Here is a 20,663-nt window from a genome sequence, read left to right on the forward strand (position 1 = left end):
GGGACTGACAGGACAGGCTGAGATTGATGTGCTTCACTGCAGAGGTCACTTCTGGTTAGCCCTGCAGGAGCCCACTGTGATTACCCATGATTGCAGTGCCCAGCCTAGTCTGCAACCTCTTAAGAGATGACTTGTTACTGAGACACATTGATGTGTCTAGATGTCACTCAGGAAGTGTGACAGACAAGCTAAAAAACAGGAACACGGGGACAAGAACAGACAGTTCAACTATTCGACTATGTCTTGCATCCCAACTTGACCAGTCTGGCACTTCAGTTTTTTCTCTTGTAGACTGAGAATACTAAGGATTAGTGTAAGGATTTGAAATAATATCCAGGTAGTTTGCCATAGGATTTTGGTGTTATATAGTCAGACTTCACTATCACATAAACCAATTCCTTGGCAATGAATTGCTTAAGATATGTCTCCTACTTACTGCTTTTTAATTCTTTTTCTGTGTTTTTTTGGTGGGGGGGGGCTCTGGGGCTTGAACTCCGGGGCCAAGGGCTGTCCTTGAGCTCTTTCACTCCACCACTTTGAGCCACAGCTCCACTTCCAGCTTCTGGTAGTCAGTTGAAGATAGAGTGTCATGTACTTTTCCTGCCCAGGCAGTCTCTGAACGGCCATCCTCAGATCTCAGCCTCCTGAGTAGCGGGGAGTACACGGCGTGAGCCATGGGTGCCCCACCCACGCTGCTTCTTTAGAGGAACCCAAAGCATATGACCACCTAGCAAATCATGAATAGAAGCCGCTCACCAATGCCAGATTCGTATCACTATTAAGTGCATAACGTATGTTTTGAAATAGCTTTGTACTAGAAGCCGAGGAAACAGTGCAGAGGAAGACAGGCAAATTTCCTCCCTCAACCAGAGAGGTCAGGCTAGGCTTTCAGGGACACCTGATGACCCCCAACCAGACCAGAGTGGCTGATGTAGTGGCTGCCACTGTGGCTGAGGCCGGTTCTCTCTGGGCTGAGGCGTGAGTTTCCGAGGCTCTCCCCTAGAGCTCAGTGTGACTAACTACGAAGCGGAGCCTGGGTGGCACTGGACCAGCTCTGGCAGATTGGCTGGAGAGAATCTTAGGTGTGGGAGCTAGTAGGGTAGCCATGACCTGGACCATGCTTCCATGATCTTGGCTTCTTAAGACCAAAGCAGTGGACCTATTCTGCACCGTTTGATCATAAAAGTTGTCATCCCACCTTTCAGGCGGCGAAGCGAAAACCTAGGCGTAGTTAAAATGCACGATGCGACCGGGCGGAACCTGCGGGCCCGGACCTTTCCTTCTGTGACCGAGCGCTCTGCCGGACCGTTTTGCCCGTCGCTCCCGCCCGGCGCCCAAACAGCCGGACTTCCGGTACGTCTCCGCGGCTCGGGAGCGGGAAGCGGGGCAAGGTGAGTGCCGTCCCCGCACCTCTGCGTTTTCCGTCGCTTTCTCTCGTCTGATTCCGTCGTCGGCGTGGTCAGGCCGCTGCTCCTCACGAAGCGGGCCCGCGGGATGCGGCGAGCGAGGCCGCGGTGGGCCCCCGCGAGCCGGGGGTGGGCCGTGGGCCGAGGGGGTGGTGGGGAGAGAGGGTATCGTCGAGGCCTTTCTCTGCGGGCCGTCGCCGTCGCCGGTGACGCCGTCGTCGTGGGGTCAGGTTCCTTGTGTGCGCGGAGTCACTGCTTCTCCCTTAAGTGTACAGCTTAGGAAACTTAGTTTGTACCGGTTTTACTCTCCTCTCCTCTCCTCTCTGCGCGGCTCGGAGAGGGGGGTGAAGTCTCCCCAGAAACGAGCCTTGATTCCTCTTCTACACCACGGCTATTGTATTTTAATAAGTAAATGTGCCTTAGGCATCCCGCAGGTGCTATGGATATCGAGGGACTCCAGTCATGTGGGGATGACAGCTCTCAAAATCACAACCGTGTGATTGCTCGTGGAGAGGCTCAAAGCACCCAAGAGTAATCACAGCCCCCGATCTACCCCCAGGGTCAAGGAAGCTTGGCCGTGGAATTGAAAATTGAGCTGGGATCAGAAAAAAAAATGATTTGACCCCGTGTGCTGGGGAGAATGTACTCCGATTTAATCTGGAAGAGATTGTTGTGGGGAGCCTGGAGTGGTTACTTAGCCCCGGACCATCCAGGCTTTGTGGCTCAGGCTTTGTGGTTACGCTAGAGGCATCCTAAGAAGGCAGATGAATGGGGGCTGTATGAGATTGGCGTTTTGAAATGGCCCTTTGGGCTATTGGAGAGAAAGGATTGAAAGGTCAAGCTAGCACTGTGTGTAAGGGAGGAGAGTTAATCGAGATAGGTGGGACTTGTAGTATACGGGGACTGTGAGGAACTCACAGTAGGCTGCAGAGTACTGTGTATACTCAATACACCTTTCCCAGCCTCTGCTCTGTGCCAGGCTTGTGTGCCAGCTGCTGGAGATACAATGAAGAGAACCGAAGGATGGCAGAATTAGAAGGAAGGGAACATTATCCTTATCACTAAGGAGCACTCACATGCCGCAGGGAAGATGGCTAGATGAGCAGTAACTAAGTGGAATTTCTGCTCATTCTACAAATACTAAGTACTTTCTGAACTCTAGACCATACATAGGAAGAGGAAGATACAAATAAGTCAAGCAGTGCCTTTCAAACTTTCTTAAATCATTTTTAGCATTTTTTATTATAAAAATGATGTACAAGCAGGGTTACAGTTCAATAAATCAGGTAAAGAGCATTTTAAACTTTTCGTTTTTTTTTTTTTGGGGGGGGGGGGGCTGGTCCCGGGGCTTGAACTCTGGGACTAGGAGCTCCCCTGAGCTCCTTTTTCTCAAGGCTAGCACTTCAGCCACAGCACCATGTCCAGCTTTTTCTGTGATTAATTAGAGATAAGATTCTTTCTCATGGACTTTCCTGCCCAGGCTGGCTTCAAACCGTGGCCCTCAGATATCAGCCTCCTGAGTAAAATTACAGGTGTGAGCCACTGGCACCTGGCTCCTTTTAAACTTTTTTGACTAATCTACTGTGACAAACATGCTTTGTCCTGGCCAAGTGGACATACAAACACACAAAACTACAAAAAATACCCTTACAATACTTTTGATGTATTCAATTCTTTTTACTTAAAATATAATGCTGGTGCAAATGTTCTAAAGTAATTGTTTTTACCCATTAATAGGTTGTGGTGTACAGCTTGAGAAAAAGATTGATTAAAATGAGAATCATTTGTAGTGTTTTTTAGGTACAAATAATAAAATATTCTATGGGATTTTTGTAAAAAGATTGATCTTCCTACTCTTTGGGGTTTGGTTGGTTGGTTAAAATGTGAGAGATAATGCCAGGCACTGGTGTCTCATGTCTGTAATCCTAACTACTCAGGAGGCTGATATTTGAGTGTCACAGTTCAAAGCCAGCCTGGGCAGGAAAGTCGATGAGACTGTGTTGTCGGTTGTGGGGCTTGAACTCATGGCTTGAGCACTGTCCCTGAGCTTTTCACTCAGGGATAGCACTCTACCACTTGGAGCCACAGTGCCACTTCTGGTTTTCTGGTGATTAATTGGAGATTGAGTCTCAGACTTTACTGCCAATCTGGCTTCAAATTGTGATCTCAGATCTCAGTCTCCTGAGTAGCTAGGGTTACAGGCATGAGCCACCCGCTCTCCTGGCTGATGAAACTCTTCAATGAACTGCTGTGAAAAAAGCTGGAAGTAGAACTGTGGCTCAAGTGGTAGAGCACCAGCCTTGAGCAAAAAGGAGCTCAAGGACAGCACCCAGGCCTAAGTTCAAGCCCCCAGGACCAGCATGTGTATGTGTAAACAAAATTAAACAGCAGATTTTTCTGCTTGTGATTTTTTTCAGCCTTTGAGCCCTAGCCCTTTTTGCTTTCACTATTCTTTTTTGGTCTACAATCCTCCTTTTTATGCTTCCCATGTACCTGGGATGATAAGTGTGTGCCAGCAGGCAGATATTTACTCTGGATGTTTCTTTGGGGGGCCCAGCAAAGATCCTGGCACAGTGCAGATACTTAATGAACATTTGTGAAATTGAATTGGTAGATGATTTAGGATTCAAAGGTGACATAATTGGTTTGAATTAGTTCATGTTACAACCATTCATAAAAATACCACAGAGAGGGCTGGGGATATGGCCTAGTGGCAAGAGTGCTTGCCTCGTATACATGAGGCCCTGGGTTCAATTCCCCAGCACCACATATGCGGAAAATGGCCAGAAGGGGCGCTGTGGCTCAGGTGGCAGAGTGCTAGCCTTGAGCAAAAGAAGCCAGGGACAGTGCTCAGGCCCTGAGTCCAAGCCCCAGGACTGGCAAAAAAAAAAAAAAAATTTGATTTGGGGCTGGGGATATGGCCTAGTGGCAAGAGTGCTTGCCTCGTATACATGAGGCCCTGGGTTCGATTCCCCAGCACCACATATACAGAAAACGGCCAGAAGTGGCGCTGTGGCTCAAGTGGCAGAGTGCTAGCCTTGAGCAAAAGGAAGCCAGGGACAGTGCTCAGGCCCTGAGTCCAAGGCCCAGGACTGACCAAAAAAAAAAAAAAAAAAAACCAGAGAGATAGTACCTGCTTGTAGAGAGTTTTCTGTCATTGTGCTCTCATAGGAAGTTCAGAGGCTGACAAAATAAGCATTTTACAGTTTTTGCTTCTGCAAATGCTTAGCTTAGGACCAATTCTGTCATCGGAATCCATAGTAACCAGACCTGCAGCTGATGGTGGCACATCAGGAAGTTCCTTTACTCTCTGGAGCTTGCTTTTTATGAGTGAAAGGTGAGGGCCTGGGGATGTAGCGTGGGTTCAGTCTTCAGCACAGAAAGATTTTTTTTTAAAGAATGGTTGAAAAGCTCTCCACTGCTCAACCTTTTGCAAATTTTAGATGCTGATGGAAAATTGAATATACAGTTAGAACATGATTTAATCATCCTTTCCAAGTCATCTGGGATTCCTCTAGCAACAGATTTGGGGCAGAATTATAGCTTAAGATGACCATGACATGGTTATGAGGGTTTTCTACCCTTTTGTCTGTCGTGAGAGACACAGCTGAGAGCAGATAACAAGATTGGGCAATGAAAAGAGCACAGGCCTGTGACACCAGAACCCAGACTTTAATTTGGGCTCACATATGACCTCAGACCTAACCACTCTTCTTTGGCTTTCTGGCTGAGGAATATTTTTGTTCTTTAAACCAAAACACAGCTGGGCACTGGTGGCTCACTCCTATCATCCTAGCTACTCAGGAGGCTGAGGTTTGAGGATCGCAGTTTAAAGCCAGCCCAGGTAGGAAAGTCTGTGAGACTTGTCTCCAATTAACTACCAAAAACAAAAAACAAAACAAAACAAAACAAACAACCCAGAAGTAGTGCTATGGCTCAAAGTGGTTGAGCACTAACCTTGAGTGAAAAAGCTGAGGGACAGCGCCCGGGCCCTAAGTTCAAGAACCCAGACTGACACCCCTCCCCCCCCCCAAAAAAAAAATCAACCCAAAAAACCAAAACACAAAAGTCTTTTCTCTGGTCCTGATTTTCCTCTTCTGTAGAAAAGGGTTGCCATGAAAGAGTAAGGGAAGGGGTCAGTTCAGTTTTGGAGGGCTATGAAGGGGTCAGTTGAGTTTCTCTCACACACAGGATGCTCAGCAAATGAAGCACTTTTCCCCAAGGTCTGCTTAACGCTTGTTTGTTGTTGTTGTTTTTTCTGCAGCTGTTCTAGAAGGCCAGCAAGGAGGGTTCTCCCTTCGGTTCCCCACAACTCGTGCTGTGGCTGCCATGCAGATGGATCCTGAGCTGGCGAAGCAGCTCTTCTTTGAAGGGGCCACTGTGGTCATTCTGAATATGCCCCGGGGAACAGAGTTTGGCATTGACTACAACTCCTGGGAAGTGGGGCCCAAGTTCCGAGGGGTGAAGATGATCCCACCAGGTGTCCATTTCCTCCACTACAGCTCCGTGGACAAGGCCAATCCCAGAGAGGTGGGCCCTCGGATGGGCTTCTTCCTCCACCTGCAGCAGCGAGGGCTGACAGTCCTGCGCTGGAACGCCATCCGGGAAGAGATAGATTTGTCCCCAGCACCAGAAGCTGAGGTAGAAGCCATGAGGGCCAATCTGCCAGAGCTGGACCAGTTTTTGGGACCTTACCCATATGGTACACTCCGGAAATGGATCTCACTCACTAACTTCATCAGCGAGGCCACCGTGGAGAAGTTGCAACCTGAGAGCCGGCAGATCTGTGCCTTCTCAGATGTGCTGCCTGTACTCTCCATGAAGCATACCAAAGACCGGGTGGGGCAGAATCTACCCCACTGTGGCACTGAGTGCAAAACCTACCAAGAGGGTTTGGCCCGCCTGCCTGAAATGAAGCCCCAAGCTGGGACAGAGATCCGCTTCTCAGAGTTGCCCACTCAAATGTTCCCAGCCGGAGCCACCCCAGCAGAGATAACCAGACACAGCATGGACCTGAGCTACGCCCTAGAGACCGTGCTCAGCAAGCAGTTCCCAGGCAGCCCCCAGGATGTGCTCGGTGAGGAGGAGCAAGGCTCTTGAGAGCGGGCCAAGGGAACGATGCTAACAGGAGTGTGTTAGAAGAGGGACTACATCTTGGGTATCTAATTGACTAGTTTCCTAAACCTGATAGGAGGTAGAATTATTCATTATACTCATTAAAGATACATGTATTAGTTAAAACTTTATTTATGACACTATTCATAATTAGCCTGAAGTGCAGTCTGTAGGTAATCTCTCCCAAGCTTCTGGAATGTTTTCTTAGGCTTTTTGGATGTGCAACAGCTTATGTGTCTGAAGTTCTTGAAGGCATCACTTTTAAGAAAGCTTAAGTTGGGCCCTCTACCATCCCAGCCCTCTGTGATCCTCTTGGACTTTTTGTTTTGCCATAATTATAAAAGGGTAGTTGAATAAATAGCATCACCTTTCTTTGCTGTGGCACAGGTTATAGATTGAAGTGGAGTTTACTGGCAGCATCAAATGTTTCAGCTTTAAAAAATAAAAGTAGGGGGCTGGGGATATAGCCTAGTGGCAAGAGTGCCTGCCTCGGATACACGAGGCCCTAGGTTCGATTCCCCAGCACCACATATACGGAAAACGGCCAGAAGCGGCGCTGTGGCTCAAGTGGCGGAGTGCTAGCCTTGAGCGGGAAGAAGCCAGGGACGGTGCTCAGGCCCTGAGTCCAAGGCCCAGGACTGGCCAAAAAAATAAATAAATAAAAAATAAAAAATAAAAAATAAAAGTAGGGTACAAGTTACATGTTTAGTTCTCAAAAATTTGTGCAATATATTCCTAATGATGGATGGCTGTGGTTGCCACAAAGTGCCTCGTTTACCTTTAAATACTGTTAATGTGTTGTGCATGCAGACGGAGGGGTGGAACTGTGCTCTAAAGTGGGGGCTTTAACTGTAGTGCTCGACAGAGTCGCCTTTTACCTGCCAGTTCAAAAGTTTTCATATAGAATGAATATATATATATATGAGTCTGTTAACCAGCCTTTCTCTGATTCAGCCTCTTCAGACACTCATGTGCTGTGCAGTAGTGCTCTGTGTAAAATGCTATGCACTGAAGAGACACAAGAAATATGTGTACAGGATAATGCCTCATACCAATCAGATGTCCATTTGCTATTGTGTTTATTAACAAGCCTTTATCTCTGAGTGTTATAAACTCCATTTAAGACTGATTAAAGGCTCATTCTTGTCAAAAAAAAAAAAAAGATGATACAGGTGTGTTTTTACTCTTATCCTAGAGGGTTGTTCTTTTTTTCTTTTTTGCCAGTCCTGGGGCTTGGACTCCCAGCCCATCCTAGAGGTTTTGAGTCAAGAGATCTGGCGTGGGGGCTCCAGCAATTTGTTGTTGTTTTTTTAAGTTGACACTTGATATTTGTACATATTTATAGGACACACTTTTTTTTTTTTCTGCCAGTCCTGGGGCTTGGACTCAGAGCCTGAGCCACTGTCCCTGGGTTCTTTTTTTGCTCAAGGCTAGCACTCTGCCACTTGAGCCACAGAGCCACTTTTGGCCATTTTCTGTATATGTGGTGCTGGGGAATTGAACCCAGGGCTTCATGTATACAAGGCAAGCACTCTTGCCACTAGGCCATATCCCCAGCCCCGGGGCTCCAGCAATTTGGCTGGCTGACTATCCTGTAATAATCAAGCATCCCAGGTAAGTCTGTGTAGGGAGCCATTGACTGTGGCCAGTACTGTAGAAGGAGAGGCTTTGGCCAACAGAGTGGTTGAACCGAGACCTGAGCCCAGGACTCCTGATCCTCTGGCCAGATTGTATTCCTGCCATCTGCTTACAAGCCCTGAGTTTCCTAAGGTGTTGATCTCTACTGCTTAGACCCGCACAGTGATTTTTATTTTAATTGTCATAGTTTTTGTTGTTGTTTTTTCTTTCCTTCTTGTTATAAAATATATTCATCATAGGGGGAAAAGAAAAATAAAATTCACTTCATATCCTATTACCTAGATATAACCATTTTTACAGTTTAGTGTATTTGCTTTTCTTTTTTTTCTATTTATATGCGTTTCGGCCTTTTCTATTTTAATCTTTTAAGGATATAATTATGTTTCCAGTTGTGTATATGACTTTTATAAAACCAGGACTAAAGTTTATTATTTTATAGTCTGCTCTAATATAAACATGTCTGTGTCAGTAAATGGTCACCCCCTTGTTAGTGGCTGTTTAGCATTTTCAGTTACTAGACCAATTTTCCTGGCCTTGAAGAGGTGCCTGCTTTTCCCTGTTACAGATACCATGAACATCCTTGAGTGTACTGGTGCAGACATTGAGGGTTACAGTTGGATTGGGTTGTGTTGCCAGAAGGCTTTGCATCCTTGCTGTCTGGTAGAGGCCCTTTCATCGCAGCAGACATGGTTTCCTAGCCAGATGCCATCTCATTTTTATTCATATTTCTTTAATATTAGAGACAGCAAACATTTGTCACCTTTTTAACAACTGTTGGGTTTTGTTTTGTTTTGGTGGTTTTGTTTTTTTTAATGTAGTTGTCCAAGCAATTTGTATAGTTTCCTATTGGAAGATTGGTGAGAAATTTGAATATAAGACTTTAAAAAATAATCACTGGCTTAGCTGATGATACTAGGGGCTTAGGGACCTTTTCTTTTCCTTTGCTCTCCTTCTTTGCTTTGTGTAAGAACTAGGGTTTGAACACAGGGCCTCACGCTTGCAAAGCCATACCCCTGCACATCCCTGTACACTCCTAACTCTTCTTGCTTTAGTTATTTTTCAGGTAGAATTTTTGCTGAGACTGGCAGGAGGCCTGTGGCCACCTGCTTAGCTGGGGTGATAGGTTTGTTCCACCATGCCCATCTGGTTAATTGAGTTGAGGGTCTCACCAACCTTTTACCTGGGCTGTCCTCAAACCAGGATCTTCCTAAATCTACCTCCAGAGTAAGGAGGATTACAGGAATGAGCCATCATGTCTGTCCTGTTACAAGATATGTTTTAAAAGGCGAATCTCCATGGATTATATACTGTTTTAAGTAACACTTGAAACTCATGTTTAAAATTGAATCTGAGCTTGGGGTCAAGCTCAAGAGACCCTGGATTCACCAATACCTGAATCTATGTAACGGCTCCTTGAAATTATTTCTCATAGCATAATTTAATTTTAGACAAGGTCAGAAGTGCACAAATTTTAATTACTATTTTGTTTCTGAAACTCATTTCTGGAGAAGTAATTCCTTTGGAAAGAAAGCTGGACTGTATTTTGAAACGATGGGTCAGATGTCTAACATGCGTGGGCCAGGTAACTATTCTCACAAATCAGGCTTGGTTCCACAAGTTTGGGAACGGAGAACTAGTTTTCCCAGCTCCCTGGTGGTGACAGATCAAATGCCATGTATTTAAGGAGATATTTGGTGCTGTGCTAATCCATTCTTTTTATGGCTCACATGTCAGTACATTTCATTGAATTTATAGCTGCTTTTGAAGCCAGAGAGAATGTCTGTGGTCAGCCCTAGCATATCTATAGCAGGCTGAGACCTAGTTGGTTGTCCAGTGAATTGTGGCTTCTGAACCATCAGGTTTTCTTGTTACCTAAGACAAGCATCCAGTGAAATTGTAACTAATATTTTTTCAGTGCTGTTTTGTGCCAGGTATTATTCTAAATGCTTTACATGCTGTATATCAGTTCTCTAATCTTCTCTGTACAACTCTCAAATAAGGAAATGGAAGCATAAATTCATTACACAACTTGCTCAAGGTCACACAGCTGCTAAGTGGTAGAGCTAAGATTTGAATCCAGGCAGTTTGGCTCCAGAGCCCAGGTTCTTAGCCCCCAGGCTGCTCATAGAGATTAAATCACAGAGTCCTGTGATTAAATAAACAAAAATAAGCTGGCTGGCGAGCTAGCCCTGAAATAAGAACGCATGAATTTTCCTGTTCTGAGAGGCTCCAGGAGTGTTCCTACCCAGCAGGGAGTTGTTCTGCCTTCCCATTGTTCACCTTGCAAAGCATTAGATATGCAGTGGTGAGCAAGCCCCTGACCTCCTCTATAGAAGGGGGTCAATACCACCTTCCCTGGTCTCGCTGGGGAGTTGGGCTGAGGGCTGTGTGGCGGTATAATGCAGTGTTTCCTCGACCTTGAAGCCAGGTCATCTCCAACGAATTGCCTAGGGAGCTTATTAGGATTACAAATCCTCAAACCATCATCTCTCCTCATCCCAGACCTCTAAGACTGAAGCAAGCTTCTACTTTTAACAAGCTTCTCCAGTAATTCTGATGAACAGCTGGGTTTTGTAGAGTGCCAGTCCAGTACTAGGACTCACTCTTCTGCAGGCTGATTTTACATAAATCCACAGCCATAGTTTGAGCCTCCACAGCTTGAATTGATAGCAGTTCAGCAAACATGAACTGAGCACCTGCTAGGTACAAAATCCGTGCCAGGCTCTGCTACAGTGACAAGGACAGGCATTCCCATTGCTGAGGTCGGTGGAACCATGTAGGACAAGTCCACTGGAAGTCCTTGCCTTTAGCATCATGGTGCCTCTGTGTCTTGCAGGTGAACTCCAGTTTGCCTTTGTGTGCTTCCTCCTGGGCAATGTGTATGAGGCATTTGAGCACTGGAAGCGGCTCCTGAACCTTCTGTGCCGGTCAGAAGCAGCTATGGTGAAGCACCACGAACTCTACATCAACCTTATCTCCATCCTCTACCACCAGCTTGGCGAGATCCCTGCTGACTTCTTCGTGGACATCGTTTCTCAGGACAACTTCCTCACCAGCACCTTACAGGTGAGCCTTCTGCTGGCTGACACACTTGTGGGTCACAATGACAGCAACGGTTTGAGAGGTTTCTTGATTGCAGTTCCTAATCTTGAGGTGTTTCCTGGCTCTCTCCTCTGTTGAAAGCTCCTCTATATCAAGAAGCCTCTTTTGAGGACCCCCTTTCCTCCCTTTTCCCCCTTTTCCCCAGACAGCCATGTATTGGGATACTTGGAATTTGAATCTCTTCTATTTCTTTGGGTTACTCAGTTGTACTGTCACTTTTTCATGACCATAATGAAATACCAGACAGACTATTAATGAAAAGTCATTTCATGGTTCTGGAGGCTGAAAGTCCAAAGTCAGGTGGACTCATCAGTTTGGCCTTTGGCTAGCACCAGGAGCATCTTTGCAGGAGGAAGAGCATAGCCATACAGGAAGCCAGAGAGTCTAGGGCACACCTCCACCCATCCTTGTAGAGCTAAGAGAGGTCCTGTGAGAACCACATTAATCCTCTACAGGGGCACCGCCCAGCCCAGTGTTCTAAGGACCGCCCACCAGTCCCCACCTCTTCACATCACCACCCTGGGGAAGAAACTTCCAGTACATGAACCCTGGGGGGACAGACAACATCCAAGCCAGAGCCTCAGCTCAAAGCAGCCTCTCTCTCTTTCCCTCTTTCTCTTTCTCTCGCCTCTCTCTCCCTCCCTCTCTCTCCCTTTCTCTTTCTCTTGCCTCTCTCTCCGTCTCTCTCCCTCTCCCTCTTATTCACTTCTCCCCCTCATCCCCCTCTCCCCATGAGCTGCTACAACCCAGTAGAGCAGAGTTTTGAAGCTTGTTATTCCCACCGAAACATCTGCAGCTCCTTAGATCTCATTTAAGCATTAAAGTAACTTTGATTTCCTGTTCAAACAAAATGTGCCAGTTTCTACAGAGATTCTCTGACAGAAAAAGTGAAATTTACTTTTAACTTAGCAATTAAATTTTCATTATGAGTGGTAATTAGGGAAGAAGCTTCAAACAACTTAGATTCTTCATCTTGTGCTATTTCCTCCCTTTGCAAACAGATTGGTTCCCTTTCTGTACTGGGACAGCCTCTGTCACTCACATCTTGTCATTTTCTCTGCCTGTGTGAGACCCCAGAGGCCTGCTCCCTGCAGTGCGCCTCCTCAAGCCCTTCCCTTCCTCTCCCCCTCTCTTCCCCCCACTGGCACGCAGTAAATAATGCTCGCATTCACACACTGTCATCACCAGCTATATGAGTCCTCAAGAGCAGATTATTCCCGATTTACAAATGGGAAAGCAGACTCAGGAAAGTTAAGTCATTTACTTAAACTCACAGTCGGTTAAGTGTACGCAGCCCTGAGACTTGACTGCATGTGCTGATGCCCCGAGTACTGAATATAGGAACCCGAGTACTGAATACAGGAACCTCCTGGGAAGGATTCCTGACGGACATGGGTGGAGACACCACCAGTGGCCTGTTTCTCTGAAGTGCAGAGCACTTTTCTAAAACAAACTTGCTGTTGGAAGAGTCCCTTTGAGTAGGCAGTTGGCTGGAAACTCAGGAACTGGAAGGACTTGTGCAGATTGCGGTGATGATCTATCAGCTAATGACTTGAACACGGCATAATCCAGAAGAATTATAAAAGTACCCTTTAATTGGTTCTTGATTGAACAAACTTAATCTCCTCATTCTTCCTCAGTGGGACCCCTCCACAAAGTTACTGTTTGTGGGTTGTGGGGTAGTGTGAGACACATAACCTGCTGAGCCCCTCAGTCCAAGGCTGCAGCCAGAGGGAGGGGCGTGCCCCCCTGGTGCAGGGAGTGGGCGGGAGTGGAGGCTGCCACACTGTGGCTGTCCCGGCCATTGTCCTGAGCACTCTTTGCTGAGGCTTTGTTACCAGCAGTGATTTAAAAAGCAGAAAGGACCCAACCAGATTTTTAGGTGCTCAGATGGGTTGTGCAAGGCTTGTGGTTAGAAAAATTCTCCTTGAGTTTTTCACCAAGAAAATTTGATACTATGTTTAGAAGAATTAAGAACTCATGTCTTAAAAAAAAAATACATCAACAAGAGTTGAGTATCATTCATGTAGTATTCTGAAAGTGTTGAGGAGTGCATGTAGAGTTACTTAGGGTTCCTGCCCTCAAGGGATTTGTGTTGACTAAGCACCAGCTGTATGCAAGGCAGTGTTACAGAAGTGGGAATGTAACTGTGAGCAAGTCAGGCAGAGGCCCTGACCTTGGGGGGGGGGGGGATGTGAATAAATGAATTAACTAAATAACTCCAGAGAGCACTTAGGTGTGGCAGCACGGTCCCTGCACCATTGCCCTGGCCTCTCAGCCTCCCTACATGGCATCAGAATTTGTTAGCCTCCTCCGCACTTAGGTTCTTAGCCCATCCAATGTGGCTCTCACCCATTCCCCGTTCTCTTTGGCTCCTCATTGCTTAGGACTTGGTCGTAAGGCCTCTTGTGTCCTGGCTCTTACCCTCCCCTTGTTCTTCCCATTGAGCGACGTCACTGGTCCCTGGCAGGGTCAGGTCGCACACCACTACGCTGTTTCATGCCCCCCTCTTTTCTCTTACCTGCTTTGTACACATCACTAGCATATTGAACAGTTTTGCTTCCTGGAATTAAGTGTCTCCCTGCCTCTCCCATTGAGCTGTGGGCTCTTTATACACCAGACCAATTATTTGTTTACCTAGTTATTTTCAACATCTTGTTAAGGGCTAGCTTATTGCACTTTATGTTATTGGTTGTTTTTAGATGGCAAGATTTTATAGTTCTTGTGGCAGTGTGAGTATGCTAAGTATAAATAGTGAAGCCTGATCAAAGGATATTAGGAGCACTGAAGAGGGAGCACTGAGGAGCACTGATAGATTTTGACTGGTTGATTCGAGGGCATTCAGGACTGGCCTTATGTCAAGGGAGGCATTTGACCATGAGCTCAAGGGATGACTGAGATGTCAAAAGACAGTGTGGACAAGGATATTATAAAGGTTTTTTTGTTGTTGTTTTAAAATGGAGAGCCACATGATGCCATCTTATAGAGAGAATCCAGTCCCGCCCCAGGTAGTCAAGAAAGTGCAACTGGCTTCCTTACTGAGGAGTGAAAATGGCTGCTGCCTTTGGAATGGGCTTTGTGTTTGTATGGGCAAGCACTTAAAGATATTAAGGACAGTTGTATTCACATGGGGAAAACCAGCCCTGTAATGGCTTTGGCCTTTTTTTTTGGTTTGGTTTGGTTTTCAGCTTTCCTATATGGGGTGCTTTTGAGTAGAGTCACTGATATTTACAAATTCTTTGGGTTTAGCTGGAATAAAAACTCTTTATTTTATAAATGCATAGATTTTTTTCTACTTAAAGTAACTTAAATGATCATAATTTGTTTAAAGCCTGTGACAGGATAATCTGAATTTAATAGTATGTTAGAAAGAGTTATGTACAGAATAAGAATTCCTACTGTTAGCTAGGTGCCAGTGGCTAATGCCTATAATTCTAGCTATTCAGGAGGCAGAGATATGAAGATCACAGTTTGAAGCTAGTCCGGGCAGAACAGTCTGTGAGACTTCTATGGCCAATAAGCTACTCAAAAAAGCTAGAAGTAACGCTGTGGTTCAAGTGGCAGAGCGCTAGCCTTGGGCACAGAGAGGCTCAGGGATAGTTCCCAGACCCTTAGTTCAAGCCCCAGGACCAACCAAAAAAGAAAAAAAGGGAAAAAAAGCATTCTTACTGCTGATTACATAGCATTTACTCCTGTAGTCATATAACTTGGTTTCTTTGCTAGCCACTGCAGACCATAGGTGCTTTCTAGCTTTATGTCAGTATTCTAGATACTAGTGTCCATCTCTAACTTTAAGGAAAAAGTTGACTCTAACAGTATCATATGTGCTATTTTATCATAGCACAAACTAAGATGAATTTACCTATCTTTTGCCATCATCTATGGCGTATATGTGTTCAGTGTGCATTTTCTATTTTAGCCTTCTCAGCAGTGTGGGAAATTGCGTATATAATCCCACTCAACAGATAAGGAAAGAGGCTCAGAGATGTTGCCTTATTTTGTCTGTAATCACCGAGCTAGTGAATGCAGGGCTGAGCTTTGGATTCTTAAGCTGGATGGGCTGCCCCATCTGACTGGAGCTCCAGATGAACCAACCCAGATTCTCTAAACTGACCTCAGAAGACATGATTCCCACAAGCCCTGGCCGTCTGCTTACCACCTATCTGGTTAGTTAGCACTGGGAAGTGATCATCTTGCTTTTAATACCACTTTCTGTTACCAGAGGTAATAAAGTGGCCTACTTCTGACCAGTTTCATTCTAAGTCAGATAACCATTTGGGTATTAAAAAAATGGAAATGTTTCTTCTTTTGATCTAACCAAAAAATAGGATGAGATAGAGATACTTAGTGACCCAACCTGGGTATTTTTAATTTTTCAAGCTAATCTTACTCATTTTAAAAAGAAAAAACAAAAGCTTTTATAAAAAGCATTTATAACGAGTCATTAAAATTTTTATAATAGACTTAATAATTGGTACTTTTTTAATATTTGAAGAAAAACACCAGTAGGTATGCTTTTTATTTTGGATCAATGTGTTTGCCAAATGTGCTCATCCTTCTTCAGAAGTATTTTTTGAAATATCGAGGATTCATCTGCGGAAATTAAGATGATTCATTTCTCAGCAATGTTAGAAAATGTTTACTTGATTTCACCTTAGTGAATAAAATAGCCAGATCATTACTAAAATTTCTAAAGAAGGCATAAAATTATCCTGAAAATAAAATAATCAGAATAAATTATTGCTTGAGTACAAATCTTTAAAGAGCTTTCTTGAATTACTTTAAAAATTATCAACTTTGTAAAAGAGAGCCAAAAATAGCTGAATAGATCCCTGGGCCTGGGAATGAGGGGAGGAGGGTTCCATGCCAAAGGATAGCGGCAGGGTGCTCCAGAGCCTCGTGGTGGTGACCTTGGATTCCAAAAGAAACACTGAACATGTCTATCAGATGATGGTCCCGTGGCTATGTACATTTGTCCAAATGAATTAAACACTAAGAGTGGTTGAATGCATGTACAAATTGCACCCTGATGAAATTAATTAATTAAAAAAAAAATCCACCCTGGCGTGTGCCCTGGCTTCTAGAGGCCTCCAGTGGTCACAGCTCCACAAGTACTTACAGGCACCCACAGAGCGGCGATGGAAATGAAATATGTAGATGAAACAGAGATAGTCCTCTTGGACTGGCGCTTGCTCAGCCTTTCTGCCTGTGTGGTGCGGCACGCCCAGTGTCCTTGTCTGTACAATGGGAGTAGTAATTTGCTGTCCTACCTGTCAGGTTTGTAGTAAAGACTTAGTTGACAAGTACTTTTAAGAAGACAAAACACTTCTCAAATTAGAAGCCTGATTTTTTAGACCCAATGCTTCTTTTGGACCTGCCTCTGGTTGACTTTACACTCAGGCACACTGGAGAAGTGGGTGGGGAGGTTGAGTGATGACTGTGAATCTGACTTGTCCCAGGCTTTCTCCTCCAGCCATTACAAAGTACAGGGCAAGCCTCTGCCTTGTTTCTACCCACTCAGTGGGCCTCCTGTGGGCCCTGGCCGACGCCTTGTCAGTGAGGACCGCTTCCCTGTGGCACAGGCCACATGGTACCCGCACAGTATGAAGTCTGTAGGGAGGTCTGAGTGCGGAGTAGAGGAACAGAGGTTCATTTCATCCTGGGCCTTAAAAGGGCTTGTTGCAAGGGTGCCCCAAGCCAGCAGCATTACCTGAGGTACACCTCTCCTCCCAGCGCCATCACACAACTATTGAGCAGCTATTTAGTGGCAGGCACTGTGCAAATGAACAAAAAATAGATTTCCCTTGACCTATAGCTCTCTTCAGTCTTCTGTTGATTAAACATGTTAGGTCAGACTACCAGAAGAGTGGGAGTGACTGCCTTGAGTTGCTCTTCTTTCCTGGGTGAGCTCAGCCCACAGTGATTCTTACCTGCCTGAGGATGAGGACACAGGCCAGATCACCCTGGCGGAGGGGAAGCTCAGAGGAGTGCCTGTCCCACCCTGTCTGAGAAGACCGCCCCGAGGAGGTGATGGCTGAGCTGAGCCTGAGTCACTGGTAGAAATCGGCTAGGTGATGGAGGAGAAAGCAAGAGGTGGAAAGGTGTTAAAGCAGAAGGAAAGGCATGTGTGCGCAGAGGAACAAGTTTGGAGAGCTGCTCATCATGATTGGAGCAGGATTGTAGAGAGATTAGTACAGTTTAGTAAGAAAAGGTACCCGAGGAAGTTTGTTGTTGTTTTTTTGTTTTTGTTTTTTGGGGGGGGGTCTGCTGCCTGGCTGTCCCACCACCCTTTTGCCACCAAGATCACACAGCCCCTCTAATTAGTTATTGATCTGGCATTCTATTATGGCTGCATTCCTATATTTAATCGATTTCCAGTTAATGAAGCTTAACTCTGTATACCCACTCTTTCTCTCTTTGCCCCTCCTGCCACTGCTACTGCTCCAACAGAATGGCTCCACACAGCCCCTGCAAGTGAGCCTGTGCCTCCCTCCTCCGACCAACACTAGCACCACAGAGAGGTGGGTGGGAGGGGCAATGTGCATGGATTCCTCTGCTGCAGGAAACCTGTTTGCCTTCGCCAGGGTCCCTCCATGCAACCTAAGCCTTCCTGTGGTTTACAGGTAAGCTGAAGAGCTGCTCCTGCCCTGTGTCTTGCCTGGCAGGCCTGTAGGATAATGGGTGGCAGTCTGGGAAAACCTGTTCCTTCCTTTCTGTATAACTTTAATGCATTCATTTAACTCCTCTCAGCCCCTGTCTGTGTCCTTAAAACACACGTTCTGGCGTGTTTTCCCAGAGCACACCAAGGATCCTCTGTGTAACTTCTTCAGTGCTGTTATTCTTAGAATGAATTGGGAACTAGGACAATCTGGAATGTGTTTCAGATGTGCTGTTCTGTCCCTCGGTCTAGGTTTGTATTAGATGAAACAATATATGAGAACATCCAAATAAAGGACAGCCAGGTGCTGGTGGCTCACACCTGTAACTAGCTAGCTACTCAGGAGGCTGAGATCTGAGGATCATAGTTCAAAGTCAGCCTGGGCAGGAAGGTACATGGGACTCTTTTCTCCAATTAATCACCAAAAAAGCCGGAAGTGGAGCTGTGGCTCAAGTGGTAGAGTGCTAACCTTGAGCAAAAGAAGTTCAGGGATGGCGCCCAGGCCCTGGGTTCAAGCCCCACAACCAGCACACATACACCCTAAAAAGAACATCAAAGATAGCTTTTAAGGTGTATATGTAAGGGGATAAAGCCCTCAAACTGGCATCTCTAGCCCAATTAGAAGATTAGAGCAGCAATTCAGTCTCATTGGCAGGGGCCCTGGGACCTTACAGGGTACAAGGGCTTACGTGCCACCCTCCAAAGCTTTCTTAGTTCCCAGCTAGTAGAGCTGCTGTCTCTTCCTCCGTGACTGCCCAGGCACCTCATGGATTCCCCTGTCCGTCCATCACCCCCACCCCCCGGGCTAGGGTTGTGGTGGTGGCCCCACTGGCTCTTCGCTCTGTGGGGCTTCTCTGCCCAGCACAGTAATTTTCCATTCCAGTCCTGTTCCAGTGTCTCAGCTGGGTTTGGGCCTTCTTTTGTGGTTTGGGGGACACAGCAGGTGTCTGAGTTTATGCCAGAAGCAGCTGATCCAGCACCCAAGCTAGTTGAACACCAGGAGGAAATTTCCACAACTTTCTTGGCCTCTCTGTTCTCAGGAGTGACTTCCCCTCTGTTCTTTGTAGGTTTTCTTTTCCTCTGCCTGTAGCATTGCTGTGGACGCCACCCTGAGGAAGAAAGCGGAAAAGTTCCAGGCCCACCTGACCAAGAAGTTTCGGTGGGATTTTGCCTCGGAGCCTGAGGACTGTGCCCCAGTGGTGGTGGAGCTCCCTGAGGGGGTGGAAATCAGCTGACTGGGGTGTTCGGGCCATGAGAAACCCCTTCCTGTGCAGCTACAGCCAGGCCTCTCCACTTACCCTAACCTCTGCTGGGACCACAGATCCTGCCAGCACACGTGGAGCCAAATTTCTCTCCATCAGTAAACAAGTTCCTGCATTGCCAAGGCTGTGCCTGTCCTGAAGGCACATTTGTGGGTTCCTCATCAGCCTGGCTCTGATGCTGACCTGACTGAATTTCAGAAGCCCAGATGAGACCTGCCTTGGTAGCCTGATTCCTGCTGATAAAAATGGAACCCAAGCCCGAGACTCCTGGTCACTTATTCCATAGGACGACTTAAAAAACCAAGATGCCCTGGAGTCTGAAGTTAGTTGGTCAATATTTTAGTTAAGTATGGGGTCGTGGAGGGCAGAGCTAGAGCTTGCACCTGCCCATTGAGTGGGTGTCCATGACAGAAAACAGCCCATAAGCCCTCAGGAAGACAGTGGGTTGAATCTGACAAATGGTCAGCTCTGGCTTTCTCCCCTCAAATCCCATTTTCTCTTCTCAGATGCCTCTTCTCTCAGAGGTGCTATCACCTTCCCACCCTGTCCATTCCATCCCGGGCCTCAATAAGCCTTGGGACTAGGCAGCCCTTCCACTTGTCCTATTTCTCATCAGACCCCTCCCCCCCACGCCTGCTTCTGATGTCCTTGAGATAGGACAGAAGGTTCTTGCCCTGGAAACAGGCTTCTTAGGTCCTGTGGAAGTTTTGTGCCTGCTGTTCCAAGCCACAGAGATGCCCTAGTCAGCCCAAATCTTGCCCTGAGGGAGCTGGCTATCATTGGGAGCCTGCCTATCGCCATGTGGGTGGGGTTTTCTCTAGATGGGCACACAGACCTGCCACTCTGGCCCCACACTTTTTATGGCACTCCTGAAATCGGTGCCATCCTCCCAGGGCTGGGCTTGGAGCATGTCTGTGGATGGGAGTCCTGCTGGTTAAGACTTCACTTCCTCTTGTTTCCTTGGAGATGTTTTTCCAAGAGCATAGTGTGCATTAAAGTCTTGGAGATGAAACTAATCCTCTGCGTGAGGCTCTCACAGTTAATCTGTCGGGTGCCGAGAGCAGCCAGCCTTCTGTCTGTGGACACACATTTCCCTGCAGAGCACCCAGGACACCCAGCCCTCTGTCTCTGGAGGGGCAGCCAGCCTTGACCCATCCCCAGTGAGGCACAAGAGACAGGTGCACCCCAGAGCTCCACCAAGCCCACCCGTGAGGACTGCCTGGGGAGCTTGTTAAAAGTGCACGTCTTAAGTGAGCTACAGCTAGCTGAAGCCTAGGAACGACGTGTCAGGTGAAGGACACACATCAGGACCACACAAAAAGCGACTCAAGTGGTAAAGCACTAGCCTTGAGCGAAGAAGCTCAGGGACAGCTCCCAGGCCCTGAGTTCAAGCCCCAGGACCAGCAAAAAAGACTTGGCTTGGCTTCAAGGTTTCTCATGTTTTTCAAAAGAGAAACTGCATGAAAGCAAGATAATATGTCT

General features: G+C 46.5%; 1 protein-coding gene across 1 annotated transcript; it reads left to right on the forward strand.

Moving 5' to 3' along the window:
* The first annotated feature begins 901 nt into the window (after window positions 1-901).
* Aar2 (AAR2 splicing factor) lies at window positions 902-19,441 on the forward strand. Its single transcript, XM_048349398.1, has 5 exons — window positions 902-978; window positions 1,294-1,391; window positions 5,671-6,483; window positions 10,996-11,225; window positions 18,987-19,441. Exons 1-5 carry the CDS (start codon window positions 902-904, stop codon window positions 19,152-19,154), a joined length of 1,386 nt encoding a protein of 461 aa, XP_048205355.1. The 3' UTR covers window positions 19,155-19,441.
* The last annotated feature ends 1,222 nt before the right edge of the window (window positions 19,442-20,663 follow it).

This window comes from Perognathus longimembris, chromosome 6 (assembly GCF_023159225.1).
Source record: "Perognathus longimembris pacificus isolate PPM17 chromosome 6, ASM2315922v1, whole genome shotgun sequence".
Lineage (NCBI taxonomy): Eukaryota > Metazoa > Chordata > Mammalia > Rodentia > Heteromyidae > Perognathus > Perognathus longimembris.

Excerpts from the sequence above, each read along its gene's own strand:
- Aar2 (XM_048349398.1), top strand. The coding sequence starts at position 902 with ATGACCCCCAACCAGACCAGAGTGGCTGATGTAGTGGCTGCCACTGTG. Across the intron at positions 1,392-5,670 it reads GGAGCGGGAAGCGGGGCAAG|CTGTTCTAGAAGGCCAGCAA; the intron begins GTGAGTGCCGTC and ends TTTTTTCTGCAG. Across the intron at positions 6,484-10,995 it reads CAGCCCCCAGGATGTGCTCG|GTGAACTCCAGTTTGCCTTT; the intron begins GTGAGGAGGAGC and ends TGTGTCTTGCAG.